Source organism: Aphelocoma coerulescens, chromosome 3, assembly GCF_041296385.1.
Source record: "Aphelocoma coerulescens isolate FSJ_1873_10779 chromosome 3, UR_Acoe_1.0, whole genome shotgun sequence".
In the NCBI taxonomy this organism is placed as follows: Eukaryota; Metazoa; Chordata; class Aves; order Passeriformes; family Corvidae; genus Aphelocoma; species Aphelocoma coerulescens.
In genome coordinates, this window is record NC_091016.1 from 66832652 (window position 1) to 66848226 (window position 15575).

The 15575-nt window shown below is 43.4% G+C and overlaps 1 protein-coding gene across 2 annotated transcripts in view; it reads right to left on the reverse strand.

Annotated features, from left to right (window-relative positions):
- The window catches only part of PPP1R14C (protein phosphatase 1 regulatory inhibitor subunit 14C), a 50984-nt gene extending 36134 nt beyond the window's left edge, over positions 1-14850 (reverse strand). For both annotated transcript variants that reach the window (XM_069008555.1, XM_069008554.1), the window contains exon 1: positions 14451-14850. In XM_069008555.1, coding sequence (XP_068864656.1) covers positions 14451-14741 — 291 coding nt within the window. In that variant the 5' untranslated portion in view covers positions 14742-14850. The remainder of the gene's footprint in view (positions 1-14450) is intronic.
- Positions 14851-15575: the final 725 nt, after the last annotated feature.

Here is a 15575-nt window from a genome sequence, read left to right on the forward strand (position 1 = left end):
ACACACAACCTCCACTTGCTATTACTCTTCCCCTTCTCCTTAGCCTACAGCAAGCAAAGACTCCTCATCTACAGCAGCAGAGCTGAAAGCCAACTGCTCTGTGCACAGCTACCCTGCAAGTCAGTCTTTGCTAACGCACAGATGGCTTCCCTGCATTTGCCTTGTCTATATATGTCAATGTATTTTGTCTTCTGGGACAAGAAATTCCCAGACTAGGCTTTCATGCAACTTTTGTCATGTTGATTTGCTAGCTGACCATTTGAAAATCAAAAACAAAAACAAAACCTGCATAAACATGGATGACTCCTAAAAGTAACAATCATACAACATGAAAAACAAGCCACTGTGGGAGGACAGAGTCAGACATACTCTAACTTCACTGCTTTTATGCTTAACACTGCAGCTGTGAAAATGAAAAGGGAAGAAATATGCTTTTCAAGGGATTGCCAGCCAGTCTGTTACAGTGCTTCCAAAGTACATCCCTAATTCTCCTGTTCAGTGCTATGGAAATAATTGCATGGATAGTTCAGGTTTTGCTTTTTTGTAAAAATTTTTTTTAAAAGTCAAAAGGATGAGAAAATAGTGATATTCTGTAATAAAAGCAGATGCCATAATGTGACAGGGTGAACAGTTCACTTCAGATGCCATAATGTGACAGGGTGAACAGCTCACTTCAACAGTAATGGTGGAAGACTGCAATTTTCTAACACTAACCATCTGTACCAGAGGTGGAGTACTAAAATTAAGTAAGTGTTTAGCTGAGCCTGGTGAGTGGAAAATCACTCCTATTAAAAATTTGCCTCATAACATGCCTTTAAGAGGCACAGAGTGCAGAACATCAATTCAAACCTGTCTATTATTTAATTTTTGCTGTAGCCTGTACCTCAGACATTTGGACCTGTAGTTCCTGTTCCATAAGAACGTCCTTACGGCCATGAACAACTTATCTTACTGAACACCTATTATCCCAGAAAAGTCCAAGGAAAAACCATCTACAAAGACCATTTCACCTACTGGCGATAGGCTTGGAGTGAAAGGGTGACAGTACAAGTGTATCTGAAGACACTTGCCCAGATCTGATGTACAAGTTACAAAAAACAATGGACAAATGCTTTAGAAGCATTTCAGTACATCATGTGTCTTCAGAGTTAAATGTACAGACATCCTCACTAATTGCAAAAATACCAGTTGTTGATAACGATCATATTACTTCTCCCTCTAATCCACCTCCAGTGGACTCTCCAATACTGGCGTTGCTTTAAACATTATTCAAACAAGTCTTCCTAAAACACAAAATTCCAGCTCCTACTTGTCCAAAGAGCAACATCTAGAGCAAGAGAAGCAAACTTATAGCAAACTACTGTCAATCTCATTTTGTCCCTACAACCCCTGACTTCTGAAGTTCTTTCTTTCACTACCGTGAATATTTCTTTGAGTCTTTAGTAGAGAAAGACAGGAGACAAGTTTGATCAGGGACTTGAGGGCACAGGAATAAAGCAAGGCAGAAGAAAAATTACTTATATTTATCCCACTGGCACAACCAAGCCATCAGAATTTGGGCAAGGAGACATACACCCACACAGGTGGATCTGAAGTACACACTAGTAAAACATGGAAAAACATGGAGACAAGGCAGGCAGCCTACCATACACTTTCTACATGCATACTGCCATGTCTACTTTAGTTCTACCTCTCCAGGTCCACACAACTTTCCACTTCCTTCTCCAACCTCTTCCTACCTGGCCCTGATAACCCAGCACTTCCCATTGGTTCAGAGGTGGTGGGTATCCTTCTACTGGCTATTGCAGAGACAGACAGAAGCAAGCTCTAGAGGAGAGGTGCATTTGTTCTCCACTAGTCAAAGGCATGGTTTTTATGACAGCTAGGACAGCTATGACTTGCTAGGACAAGGGTTTCCAAAAGAGTTACCAACCACTCCAACTTGTCAAGCACTTACATTTCGAAGCAGTTCTCAAGGCAGGAGACGTGTCCTTCTGGTAATGCATCCTAAGAGGATAAATTACCCTAGAGCCAGGGACAGTGAAAGCGGGGATATAGCCAGCAGGTGGGGGTGTGGGCAAGACACAAGGTAGAGTAGTTCTCTGGGATTCATGCCATTGCTTCTAAATGATGAAAAACAAGCGTCATACAAAATACAAGGGCAAATGCTGCAAGATTCTAATTTTGAGAACCCTGCACCTCATAGTGCCCATAACTTCAATAATCAATCTCCTGCTACAATGGGTGCAGCTCTATCATCTTTAGCACAACACAGAAAAAAATCCATTGGCAAGATGATGTGATTACAGGAAAAAGATTTTGGTATACCAAAATACCGGGCATTCCATTTGTCCATAACATTATTTTTTTTAAAATTTAAATCTCTTCTCATTATGCAGACAAAGAACCTTGCACTCTTCAGCTGCAGCGTCACTAGTAAGCATAGAGAAGAAACTGATACACAGTTACAGACTTCATTTAATCTTCTTCAGTACTAACACCACTGTTTCACTGTTTTCATAACTGAACTGTCAAAACAACTTCAACTTATCCAAATATATCCAGAGCATGCTGGTTAAGGAATTGTTGTCTAATTTGTGCATCTCTACAGAAGTCTAAAGGAATCACTAGAGTGTGAAATTGCTAAATGAAGAAGAGGCATTGATCACAGACTATACCGAGCAGAGGAAGAGAAGCATTCAGCACTTCGTAACCATACTCATAACATGGATTCCATTTCAACAACAAGATATTTCTTGAAAATCAAGTGTTGTCTCCAAAACAAATCCCTTGTGTTCTCAATATAAAAATAGGACATGCTAAGTCTATGCCTGGATGTCACTTCTGTTAAACAAAGCACTCCAAAGCAGATAGGAAGGACACATCATGTTTTTTGTCATCATCCACTTTCACATGAAGCAGAAATAGTTCAGTATTAGCAAATACATGTTGTACAGCAAATCACTGTTACACAGTCACCCTTGAAAGGCACAGAGCTTAAGCCATCATGCTTAAATGTTGCTACTTTGATGATTATGCAAGTGGAATGACTTTCCACATAGTAGTCACAGGACTTACCTACTTCTGCCTGATTCACAAGAGCAGGTCACTTTCCATCTCCAAGCAATACAGGTCCAGCTGACTGCTTCCCTGCAATTTGTACATAATTCTGCCTACAGGGAGAATGCAATAACGACTAGGACCATGCCGCACTAGGTCAAACTTGACAGATTGATTGCTTTTTTCTAAGAGAGAAGATGAAAAAGACCTAAGGAATATACTCCATGAAAAAATTTTGATCAAACAGGCTCAACACCAGGTTCTTTGCAGTCTGGGAATTTAGGCTAAACAGCAGTGCAATTAAGTAGGCTTGTCTCTTGGGGCACTTCAAGGATTAATTACTCCATCAGATTGTTTGAAAGAACACAAGGAAAGAGCACGTGATATAATGAGGCCTCTAAATGGCTCTCCTCCTCTCAGTTTCAGCAGCCCTGTAAAAACAATCTGTTAGTCTCCAGTATTGATTTTCTTTACACTGAGAGGCTGTGTGTAAATTGACTTTTGCGATAAAAGTCATACAGTATGGGTACATCAAGCATCTGACACACTCATAGTCTTCTCACCACATTTTTGTCTTACCAACCAATTAAAGTGTTATTGGTTGGAACAGAAGATAGTTTTCATTCATTAATACTTCTTTAGCCAGAAGCATTAGCTCCTTCAAGAGTTAACATGGCAGACAAGAAGTCTGTATTCTGGGGCATGGGGGGAAATGGTTTATTTAGTGGTATCAAAACAAGTGTGCTCGTGTCCTGCAGAATCCAGAAGCAGCATAACCTTTTTGAAGAAATTTAGTATGCAAGAGATACAGAGAGTTTCTCATGGTTTGTAACAAGTCATTCCTTCAAGTGGTGCCTGAGCATAGCAGTGTGCTCTACGCAGAGACGACTCTCCCTCCCCCCAGATACTCATTTGGAGCAGCAGGCAGGCCAGGGACTGGCAGTCAACGCATTTTGGCTCTGGTCCACTGGTGTCAAGAAATATCAGCAGGAGTTCTAACATGCTTTAAAGCAGACACTCCTCTTCCCCAGGGCCCCAGAGACACCACTTGGCTACACAGGCAAGTCCCCAAACTGCAAAACATGGAAAAGTGCCTGAGGGATCTTTAAAATGAATTCACAAACAACTCCAGATCCAGGAGGTGGGATAACCTGCTGTGATATCCCACCAAGGATAACAAAAAGAGAAAGGAGCTAAAGACTGCATAGGACCCTTGTTTGATTCCAGTGCTTCTTCTCACTGTCAGATTCCCAGAAAAATATTTTAGCAGAAAGTCTTGCCTCCTTCCACTTGCTACATTAAATGCACTGCAAGCTACTAACCAAGAGTAAGAGCTAACAATTCTAATACCAAATGTAGTCATTACATATTTTAGGGTGAAATCTGGTAAGAACTTTAAAAAAATGAAGATGAAAAAGTGTTCAGAGACATACTAGAAAAAAAAAGGCAGAAATGTTGTTTAGGTGTTGATTTTTACAGAACTAGTCCTGGAGACCTCTGTTGCCCACAGCCTGAGACAAGAAGTCTCCAGATTATAAAGTGAAAGATTGATCCCTTGCTTCCTCATATAAATGAATTCTCTGGTTATCACAATTTCTTCAAGACACTAAAGCACATCTTCTGCCTAAGAGTTTGGGTTTCACAAACAAAAAGTAGTTGGATAGCTATAAGCAAGTCGATTAAATCTTTAGCTAAGCAGACTAGGCAGTACTACAGCAACAGCTGAAGTAAGAGCTGGAATGCTTCTGGCTGCCAGTGAGCTAGTTACCACCAGCACTCCTCCCCTCACTAGTTTCTGCACTCAGAAAGGATTCAGTTTTCAATATCAACATAATCCAAATTCTAGGGAGTTTTGTTGATGTTTTAAGAAAGAAGACTAAGCAGTTTTACCTCAACACACCTAAAACAGGAATACAAAATTTGACCACAAGCCTAAAATGGCATGATTACTACCAGCATAATAAAAAGACACAGTAATTTACTCCAGAACATCTGGACTTCTTTTCTGGGGAAAAAAAAAAAAAAAAGCACTATGTGCTTCAGGTACTGTCTTTTAAAATGTAAAGAAACCAACAGTAAAGGCTCAGGGCATTCTTTGTTTTTAAAGTTAAGTGTGTCAAAATGTTATATACCAGCCACCTAAAGGAGAACTAATAACTTGTGCCATGCTAGAGTTAATTTAGATATCTACTTTTAAAAAGTTATCATTCAAGTGCAAAAATAACTTAGGATTTTCAGCCGCTAACATATATATTTCCAAGGAGTGTTAAATTAATTCCATGAAATATTAGTAAGCATATTTCTCCCAGAGTCTACAGACATCTACTCAAAGGACACATTTTGTTATAAGGTATTAAGTGACCTATAGTGGAGTCACTATCTTAATACTTCTGCCCCCCAGCTGTGGTCATCGCTTGAGTCTGATGATGCCCAGAGTAAGAACAGGCAGTAAAGCACATTTACAATCTCTTTAAACTTCACCCCAGAGTGAAAGTCCAAGCAAGCTCATTCCAAGCAAGTATTGGTCTTTTGTTTATGTCTTTCTGTATTTTATAGAAGGGATGGGAAAGATCCTAGTGCCTAAAGGGTTTAAAAGTCATATTTAAATGCATGAAATAATGTGGAAAGAAACATCATATAACTGAGTTACTCCATTAAATAATTATATCAAATGCAAAGAGCTTATCTGCATATAAGAAGGCAGACCATGTGACCTAGGAGAGCCTTCCCAGTTCTGTGTTCTGGAAAGTAATCCTATTAAGACAGTCTGGTAAGAGGATTTTCATTAGGCATTGATTGTGCCATCATTTGCACTTATGAAGTCCAACACAGAGGACTGAAGTGTGTGATCCTCTTGTTGGCAGCATATTTAGAATGGTGAACTCTTGAGTCACCACTGGAAGGGTCACCTCTAGACTAGCACCACTGCCCACACTCGCCATTCACTTACTTACCATTACGCCTCTTAATTAACGCTATCTTCTATGCTGCCTTTGCTTTGCAGGCTGAGCAGTATTACATTGAATTAACTATCTACAAGCATTCTAATTATTAAAGACCTATAGTAACATGTTCTGATTTTTCTCTATATTTAGATCCACTAGATCTACGCTACTGATAAATATCACATGGATTGAAAATATACAAGATGCCTTCTGGGGTTGCGATCTGTGTGTTCCCTGAAAATAGTTTAAGATGCCATGCTGAACTGGTTCCTAGAATAGATATCATGCTTCCAGGGTGGGAGGGAGTGGTGGAACGAGGAGGGGAGGTAACAGTTCTGCTAATGAAATGTGATCCTCAGAATTAAATACTTATCACTTCAAAGAAGATTTGATTTGTTTCAGTGTGTACCTCTGCCCAAACAATTCCTTGTTCCAAGAAGATCTTTAACAGGCTGAATTTATTCTATCCTTTGAAATACAGTCACACTGCTGCTGTATGGACTGCATACCATTAAGATTTTATACCCCTTCTCCAGCATTAATAAGTTCTAGAAATGTTGACTTCCATAATTCCACGTGTCACATGGGAGAACAGCAAAAGACACCGTTAATGTTTTACAACAGGCAGCCAAAAGTTGCAGTGACAAAGATGGATGGCCACCTCTAACCTACTCAATTTATGCTGTCAAATAGAAGTTTCTGGAGTTAGATGTAAGGCAGGGAAAAATGAGAACTTGGCATTAGAAATACTGCAGGCAAGACACAAGGCTGGAAGAATGGATTGATATTGCTGCTGCTGCTTTATCACCTGTAGTGACAAGAGACAAGGCGACCGTAACTCAGACTGAAACAGGTTAGAGATGTGATAGCTTCTTTCTTCCGCCCATTGGTATCTCCTGCACTGTCAGAATATTATGTAAAGTATGTACACACTATGTACAGTAATATGCTCTACAAACCACATAGGGTTTTAGCCCCGTTACAGTGTTTTAAAGTGGCTGATAACCTGTTCTAAAGGGAGAATTGTGAGAATGCAACCAGGAGTTCAGCCAGCCTTTGCAAGGCATGAATCAAAAGAGAATTAGTTTAGGGTTGTCATGAGAGTAAACTGTGACACTACTTGTTCTAGTTGAAGTAAGACTTAATTTCACATATTTTTATTTAGATACAAGACCTATTTAGAAAAATTCCCTATGCCTTATAAGAGTCAAGCGTTCCATGAAATAAGTATTTTCCTCATTTAAACAGGGTTATCTTTATTTCAGGCATTTGCTTCCACAGCACAGGTTGGATCAGCTAATGCAAAGCTCTGGGAATAAGGAGAGAGATCCCACTCTGTCATAACACAGGGTTACAAGGGACCAACAGTGCTCAAGTCAGCCCAGCACCTTCAACAAAGCACAACATAACCTGCTCTCAGCTATCTGTGGATGGATCATTCATGTTGTAGTTTAATTGCACTACAAGTACAGACACATCCAAGCTACACTCAAGTCCAAAAGCAATATAATGAATTTGTGTGATAAACCTCAGTGGTAAAAAGGGTAGATTAATGACCAGTTCCCACTTTTCCCCTTCAGCTGTACATTCACTGCATGATTTGTAGCAGAATTTACCATTTACTTTTTTATCCACAGTTTTTCCATTGTATCCATGTTCTCCCACCCACCCCCTCCTCTCTTGACTTACCTTGGATTATCAAGTACCGGCTCTATATAAAACAATTTGCCTAAAGGCACAAGAGTCTTTGTAGCCATGAAGATTGTAAGCTACTATTAATAAGAAGTATAATTATAAAATCTCAAGTGATGTAAGCAATCAGTTATTTATTCACCTTTTTATAAAACAACCACACCTACTGCTTCAGCAAAGAGACCAGTTGAATCTTGAACAGAAAGGGAAAGGACAAAAAAAATTGCTACGGAATAGCTGCTGGAAGATAATCTCTGTTGTGAAGCTTTAAATTGTAAGTCAAGAATATTTCTGCTGAATCAGATAAAACAATGAAACATGACCAGTGAAGAAATGACATCTAGACCAAACAAATATCAACTACTAGAAAAATAATTTTCTTTGAATCATAGAATGGTTTGGGTTGCAAGGAATCTTAAAGCTCATCTAGATCCAATCCCCCTGCCATGGGGGCAGGGACATCTTCCACTAGGCCAGCCACATCCAACTTCAACTTGAACACTCCAAGGGATGGGAAGTCCACAGCTTCTCTGGGCAACCTGTTCTAGTGCCTCACCACCCCCCAGTGAAGAATTTCTTCCTAATACCTCATCTAAACCTGCCAGTTTAAGGCCATTTCCCCTTGTCCTTTCACTACATGCCTCTCTCCAGCTCTCTTGTAGGCCCCCTCTACGATGCGCCGAAGCCTTTTCTTCTCCAGGCTGAACAATTCTAACTCTAAGCCTTCACAGGAGAGATGCTCCAGCTCTCTGATCATCTTTGTGACCCTCCTCTGGAGTCTTCCATGGACTCCAACAGGTCCATGTCCTTCTTATACTGGGGCCCCAGAGTTCCAGGTGGGGTCTCACAAGAATGAAGTAAGAACTGCCTCCCTTGGCCTGCTGGCCACGCTGCTTCTAATGTGGCCCAGGATGCAGTGGCTTTCAGGGCTGCAAGTGCACATTGCCAGCTCATGTTGAGGTTCTTGTCAACCAACACCCCCAAGCCTCCTGCTCAGGGTTGCTCTCAATCCATTCTCTGCCTTGCTTGTATTTGTGGTTGGGACTGCCTCAACCCATGTGCAGAACCTTGCATTTGACCATGATGAACTTCTCTCTTCTTGAATTCCTTTGCACCACTACACACAGTTTGCATGCAAAAAGAAGGAAAGTTCAGTAGCTGAACAGTGGTACATTTCCTACTAGAGTAGGGTCTTTAGAATTTAAGGTGAGATTTTAAGAAGTGCATTTAGAAACAAAAGGCTCTGACTTCATCACCATCAGGTGCTTGGTACCCTCACAAGTCCTTAAGCCCACTCCTCTGAAAAGAGCTGCATGCATTTTACAAGGTTTGTTTTAAAACAATATGCATCTTTTAGGCTTCACATTTTCTGCTCTTGGGATTCAGATACCTTTCTGTGGTTGCTGCATGATAGAATAGGCCTTTGCTACACCTGTGTGGCCTGTGTCCTTCACAGGTCTCTGATCACAGCAATCCTTCAATTGACACAAGTACCTTGAGCAACATCGCTGCCCTCAAGAGAGCGCACCAAAGTTTGTGTTGTACAACATGCAGATATCTGTAATAGCTGTCCAAAAGAAATAATCCAAATAAATTTCTAAGCAATTTGGTGGATCCCAAAGTACTTTACTCCAATGCATCTAGACTGTAATAATCTTCCAAAGAAAGAAGTAATTTATTACACTTCCTACTGACTTGCATCTTTTTAAAAGACTGACACTCTCTCTAGTTCTCAGATCCTTCTCAGCCTCTTTCCACTTTTGATCCATTTAGAAAGGAATCTACATGCAATTACTATTTCTGAGATCTTAGTCCAAGTTAGAAGAAGTCTATTCAAAGAGTGAGACTACAGGCAAAAAGTTTGTTTCTGTAGTGTTTTATTAAGGCGATTTTCTTACCAAATGCCTTTCTGAGAATTGAATAATGAATTTCAAACATTATATCACTAGAGCCTGAGGCATAAGTAGTACCTGATCACACCATCAGGTCCACATCACCACAAGGCAGCCTTAGCAGCATGCTGCCCAGGCTGTTTTGGAAAAGACAGAATGTGTGGATGGAAATGTTAGCATATCCCAGCAGCTTCAGGAAGACCAACAAAGAGGGTGTTCTCCAGAATTGCAGTCACTCAGCAACCAGACGAAGGGAGCTCTCCATCCATGCAGGACTGAGTTAAATTGTTCCCTTCCCCCCCATACTCCACTGCCAATCCATTACCCTTTCCAGAGCTTCATGCCACTCTTGTCATTGCAGTATCTGTACCAGAAGATGGAAGAAAATCTTACACATAACAATTCTCAGTCTGGCATAGATTTGTACTCTGAAATGAAATGCCTGAAGAGCCTTTATGGGCAGCTCTTCCAAATGTATTTTATTGTACAGTGAAATTTTAAACACAATCCCAGGGTATTTCCATTCCTGGAATGGAAGAATAATAAGCTTGGACATAACATCCTGGTACTTCCAGAACAACATCATATCCTCTGCCAAGCAATGACTTGCATACATCAGTAGACATACTCTAATAAAATAGTTGATTACTTAGCTAAGCTCAGCAGTAACTCAGAAGGCAAGTCTTATATTCAGCTTTCAGAGTGCAAAGTCTAGGGGCTCATTTGATTTGCACATGCAAATCTCTACATTAAAAAATATTCAGCAACAAACCCATAGCACAAGCAAAATCTTTCTTCATTATTGTGCAAAAATTTGTGTGCCATTGATAGCAAATGCTATAATTCTAGATAGACGGGACCCCAGAGCACAGAAATTCACCTGTAAAGCTGAATGGTTTGTGGGGACAAATCCAGTGGTCTCTTTTTTCATATACAAGTTTGGCAGGTGCACACAACACAAATTATACATCTGGAAAACTGGTCTGTCACCACTTTCATGCTGAACTACAAGTTGCAAACCATTAGGGAATGAATAATGATGATGTAAGGTGTTCTGTGCAGCATTATTTTGCAGTTCTTAACCAATAATGGACTTAGCCCAAAACACAAAGCATCTGTGGAGAAACTATTTTTAGTACCAAGATATTACTGCAACCCTAGGGTATTTTACCATGTGCCGCAGCCGTAGGGAGGAGGAGAGAAGATCCAGCAGGCAGGAATTGTGCAGCAAGATCGATTTATTTAATTATTTTACAAACTCTTTTATAGACTTTTTTCTTCGTAGTCTAATTGGACAAAGGATCAGCCACCCCTTGGGGTGATTGGCCAAAATCCTAAAACATCCATTGTCAAAATATTTTTCTACTGTACTATAAACAAAACTTTTCAAGGCTGCAGGTGTTTGGTTGTTTACATAACTCTGCTACCTCTTCTGTGAGAGAGAAAAGTCTCTCACGGACTTAGAAAATAGCAAGAAAATCCTCGCTAGCAGCATTTTTGTATCTACACCAAGATACCTAGTAAAGGTCAACACAGAAGCCAGTTCAAGTCCTGGAATTAAGGCATTGCATTTTCACTATACTAACCTGTAACTGTAACCTCAGTTTCATCATTCACAGAAACCAGAACAAACAGGCTATAAAACTTTTTTTTCTTTAAATGAAGCAGTCCCAGAAGCAAACAGCCAGACTGACACTCACCTGACACACCTGACCTGAGTACGTTAGCCTGACAGGTTCTGGTGCCAAACAAATCCTGCTCAAGTCTCTCTGGTTCTAATAAAGTTTTTTATGTTGGTAACTTTTACCATTCAGGTAAAGGGCCCTTTATCCCTAAAGTCTGCATCATGTGGAAGTAACCTTTCTAAAGCTAATCTGTGTATCATACAACTGAGGTCTGCATTAAAAATAGTCTCAAACAGCTCCTTCTAAGCCACACTCCCAAAACCATCATATTGCTTGGCATCCAATTTTTAAAACTAAAAATGTAGAGTAAAGACAAGATCCACTAGAAAAAGAACACAAACAAACCAGTCTCGTTATTTCCCAACCTCATCTCCTAAACTTTGTCACCATGCCAAGACAGGCTTATAGCTGACTTAACTTGCAAGTACTTGAGAGACTATGAATACATGTTTAGTTTTGAATAAAGGGAGTCTTTCTGCAAATATCCACTTACTGATGAATCTCAGCATAAGAGCAAACATTATTTAAATGGAAAACAGTGAGCAGGCACTACATTTATGAAGTCCCACAAAGAAAGAAACATGCAAGCCTTTTTACAGGCCTTCAGTGCACCACACTGCAAGTACCCTCTACTTATTTCTGCTCTTCCCAGAAATGAAGTGCACTGCTCCTTTGAAATAGAGTTCTGAATCAGAATAGCAATGAAACACCGACATTGGTTAGCTCTTCCAGGATTAACAATTCAATGGCTATTTCTGACAACCTGGAAGATTTTAGATCATTCCAGAACTCAAATGTCATTGCATTGGGAAGTTACTGTATCTTCCACAGAAGTTAAAGTGAGCAATTCCCCACCCCCTCCCAACCTGCCCTCAGACAGAGTTATTAACTGTCTGCATAGGTGATTAAATTTCAGCCTGAGAGCTACATCTCTAAGCCTAGAAGTAATTCAAGCAGATTCAAGCAAAGCATCTTGCATTAAATTGCTATTGTCTTTAATCACTACACTCATCATACATCTTCAACTTTATTTTGATAGTATATTAATTGCTTGACCTTTTCACTACCATCATCTGTGCTGACTCTGGATAGAGTTCATGCATAACAGCAAAGAAGAAAAGAAAGGACTTAAGCAATTTGCCCTTGGCCTTCAAATCTGAAAACATTTTGTTCTGTTATGTTAAACCACTTTTCCCCCTAAAAGTCACTTCAGAAACCAAATCATCAAAAAAGTTGTTTTATGCAGCAATATATGGTCTCCACCTTAATGGAGACCTCCTTCTACTTTAGTTGGAAGCAACAACTATAATGAGGAAAAGAATGAAAGATTTTTCTCCAACAAGCCTGTGATTTGAATACTGCAAAGAGCAGCAACAATTCCATTGGGCTTTGCTTTGGTCCTATGTACCATATCCTTTCTTATGAACAGAACAAGTACACCTCTATGTCAAAAGTACACAGCCCAAACAGGCCTGGTGCTTTTGAATGGCAAGAGTCAAACCAGAGGACAGATCCAGCAGGCCAGCCACTAACTACATTATCAGCTTGCACGAACACAGAATCATCAGTTCACACAAACAACTGTAAACACTTCCGACCTGAGAAAAATCCTCACAGCCTACAGGCTATGTGGCCAAACAAGTCATGAGACTGGAGACGCATGTCACACCAAGACAAAGACTAAGAACTGCTCATTATTATTATTTTTAACTAGAGTTTCCATTTGTATCTTTCATTCCCACAGCTCATGGATGTGAACAGTTAAGGTGGTTTAACTTGCCATGTGCACGTTTTTTATGTGTCATTCTAACAAATTTGCCAATAAACTACATTTGAGATTAAAGGAGTTTCTTTAAACATTTGTATTATGTGTGCGCTAGATATTCCATCCAGATAATTTACATTTTCACATCCACTCAAGACATCCACACCTCAAGGACTGTCAAGCTCTTGTCTTCCTAGCTCCAGCATGCTCAGGAGCCCTGGTGTGAGATGTTGGCTCCTGGACATGCTAACTGCAAAATTCACATGTGGCTTCAACAAATCTCACTTCAGAAGTCTCTAACAAAAGTGAAGTAGACTACTGATGGGAAATGTATGTGTGAACCTCAGTTTAGCCTTAACGTTTTGGTCCTTTATAAGAGTAAATACCCTAGGTGAAGGGAGATACAATCCACTGGGGATTACAAGGGCTACATTTTTTATGAAGCTTTGACAAAACAAAGTACTGGTACTTCCTTTACTTACAACATCGTTATCTCCACAAGGAAGGCAATAGTTGCCATTCCTTTGGACAATCTTGAAACATCCTCCTGCTCATCTGTCCTCTACAAAGGAAATTCATTCTGGCAACACTCGATCCTTGCCCAGAGTAACAGCAAAACAGGTTTGATACCCACAAATCAGGTACATAAAACCCCCAGCGTTTTCGATTCTCGTCCTAATGATCTCCGAATTGCTCACTGAGATTTCCTGGCCAGGAAATCTACGCCGCTCCTGTAGGTCGGGGTAACGCAAAACCACGATCCAGAGGAGACCGTACCCGCACCGGAGTCTTTCCTCTACAACAGCCGCCTCCGCACATCCCCCGCGCAGGTCCCGCTCCCTCCTCCTGCTCGCCCTGCGCCCAGCACGCCGCTCTGCCGGGCTCCCCGGCTCTGGGCTAGCTCGCGTCTAACGGAGACCGACGCCCGCCCAGCCCGTGGAAGGCACCTCCGAGCCCCGGTCCGCCCTGCTCTGGAAGGCTGCGGGGACAGCGGCTCCCGGCCAACACCGCCGCAGGTGAACCTCCACCCCCGACCTGCCGCAGCCGCCGGGGCCCCCCCAAAGGAGAGAGACCCTTCCGTGCCCGGCCGTGCGGCAGCCACCGCCCGTCCCCAAAGGGCGGTCCCCTCCCATTCACCTCGGGAGGGTACGGGGGACCCCCTTTCTATGGGACAGGGGGCACCTTTCACCATTCCCTGCGCCGGGGCACCACTGAGGCGCGGGGCAGCGGCAGGGTGGGGGCGGCGGACCGGGAATGTCATTTGGAGGTGGCGGTGACAGCGCTCCCCTGCCCACCGCCGAAATGCAACTCGGGGCAGGAGGAGGATGCCAGAGGCGAGGGAGGCAGCGGCGGGCGAGGGGACTGCGGCGACAGCAACCGCGCCGGGGACCCCGCGACCCCGGCCCCGCACCTCGCAGCCGTAGAGCTGCCCCAGCTGCTCCACGATCCACTCCTCCAGCACCAGCCGCTTTCGCAGCTCCTTCCGATCGTATTTCACCGTCACTTTCCCCTGCTGGTGGCGCCGCTGCTGGACCTGCACCACGGCCGCCGCTGCCGACACCGAGTCCTCCCGGGAGGAGCTGCCGGAGGAGCCGCCGCTCCCGCCGCCGCCGCGGGGGCTCTGGAAGAAAACGCGGTTCCCGCCGCCTCCGCCCGCTGCCGCCGCCGCCGCCGCCTCGCTGCCCCCGGTCGCCACCGACATGCTCCGCTCCGCCGCGGCTCCCGCCGAGCCGAAAGGCGCCCGCCGCCGCTACCGCCGGGCCGCAGCAGCCGCCGCTTGCGCGTGTGCTCCGCTCCCCCGCACCTGCCGCTTAAAGCCTCGCATGGCTCGGCGGCGCAGCGGCCCCGCCGCCGGGGGGTGGGCCCGGACCGGCTGGGGCGGGGACAGAAGAGGGGCGGCGCGGCTCGGTTCTGCTCGGCACAGCGCGGCACGGTCGGGGAGGAACGGCTGCGGTCGGCACAGCGTGCCCAGCGCCAGCAGCTTGTAGCAGAGTGTGGAGCACCCCGAGAGAGCCGCGGTGCCGGCGCCGGAGCCTCCGGGCCGCCTCGGGGCCGGCGAGGTGCGGGCGGCTGCTCCTCGGCGGAGGCGGGGCGGCTGTGCTCACGGCAGGGCGCTCCCCGGGAGCATACGCTCGCTGGGTGGTTTATGGGTCTTTTTTTTTTTTCCCTTTAAAAAATGCACGATTGCCCCGTCATACACACTACGTCTATATACATTGCATATCTGCAGCAATAACACGCTGAATGCGATCGTTTTCTTCTCTTCGTGGTGTGTGTGGGCGTGGGAGTGTGTGAATGATTTCAGGATAGTGAACCCAAACAGCAAAAACACAAGCTATCAGCATCACTGTAACGATTAGCCGGCTATGTGGAGATGGCTTTCTAAAATACCCAGGTTAGCATCAGTGCTTTCAGCAGCTTCATGTCTCTCAGGAGATACTGAGTAAAATCACTGATGGTCCATCCTACGGACCAAAATGTGCCTATGACTGCCAGTAAGCAGCCAACGTAACACAGGCAGTGGTTAGGGACCCCA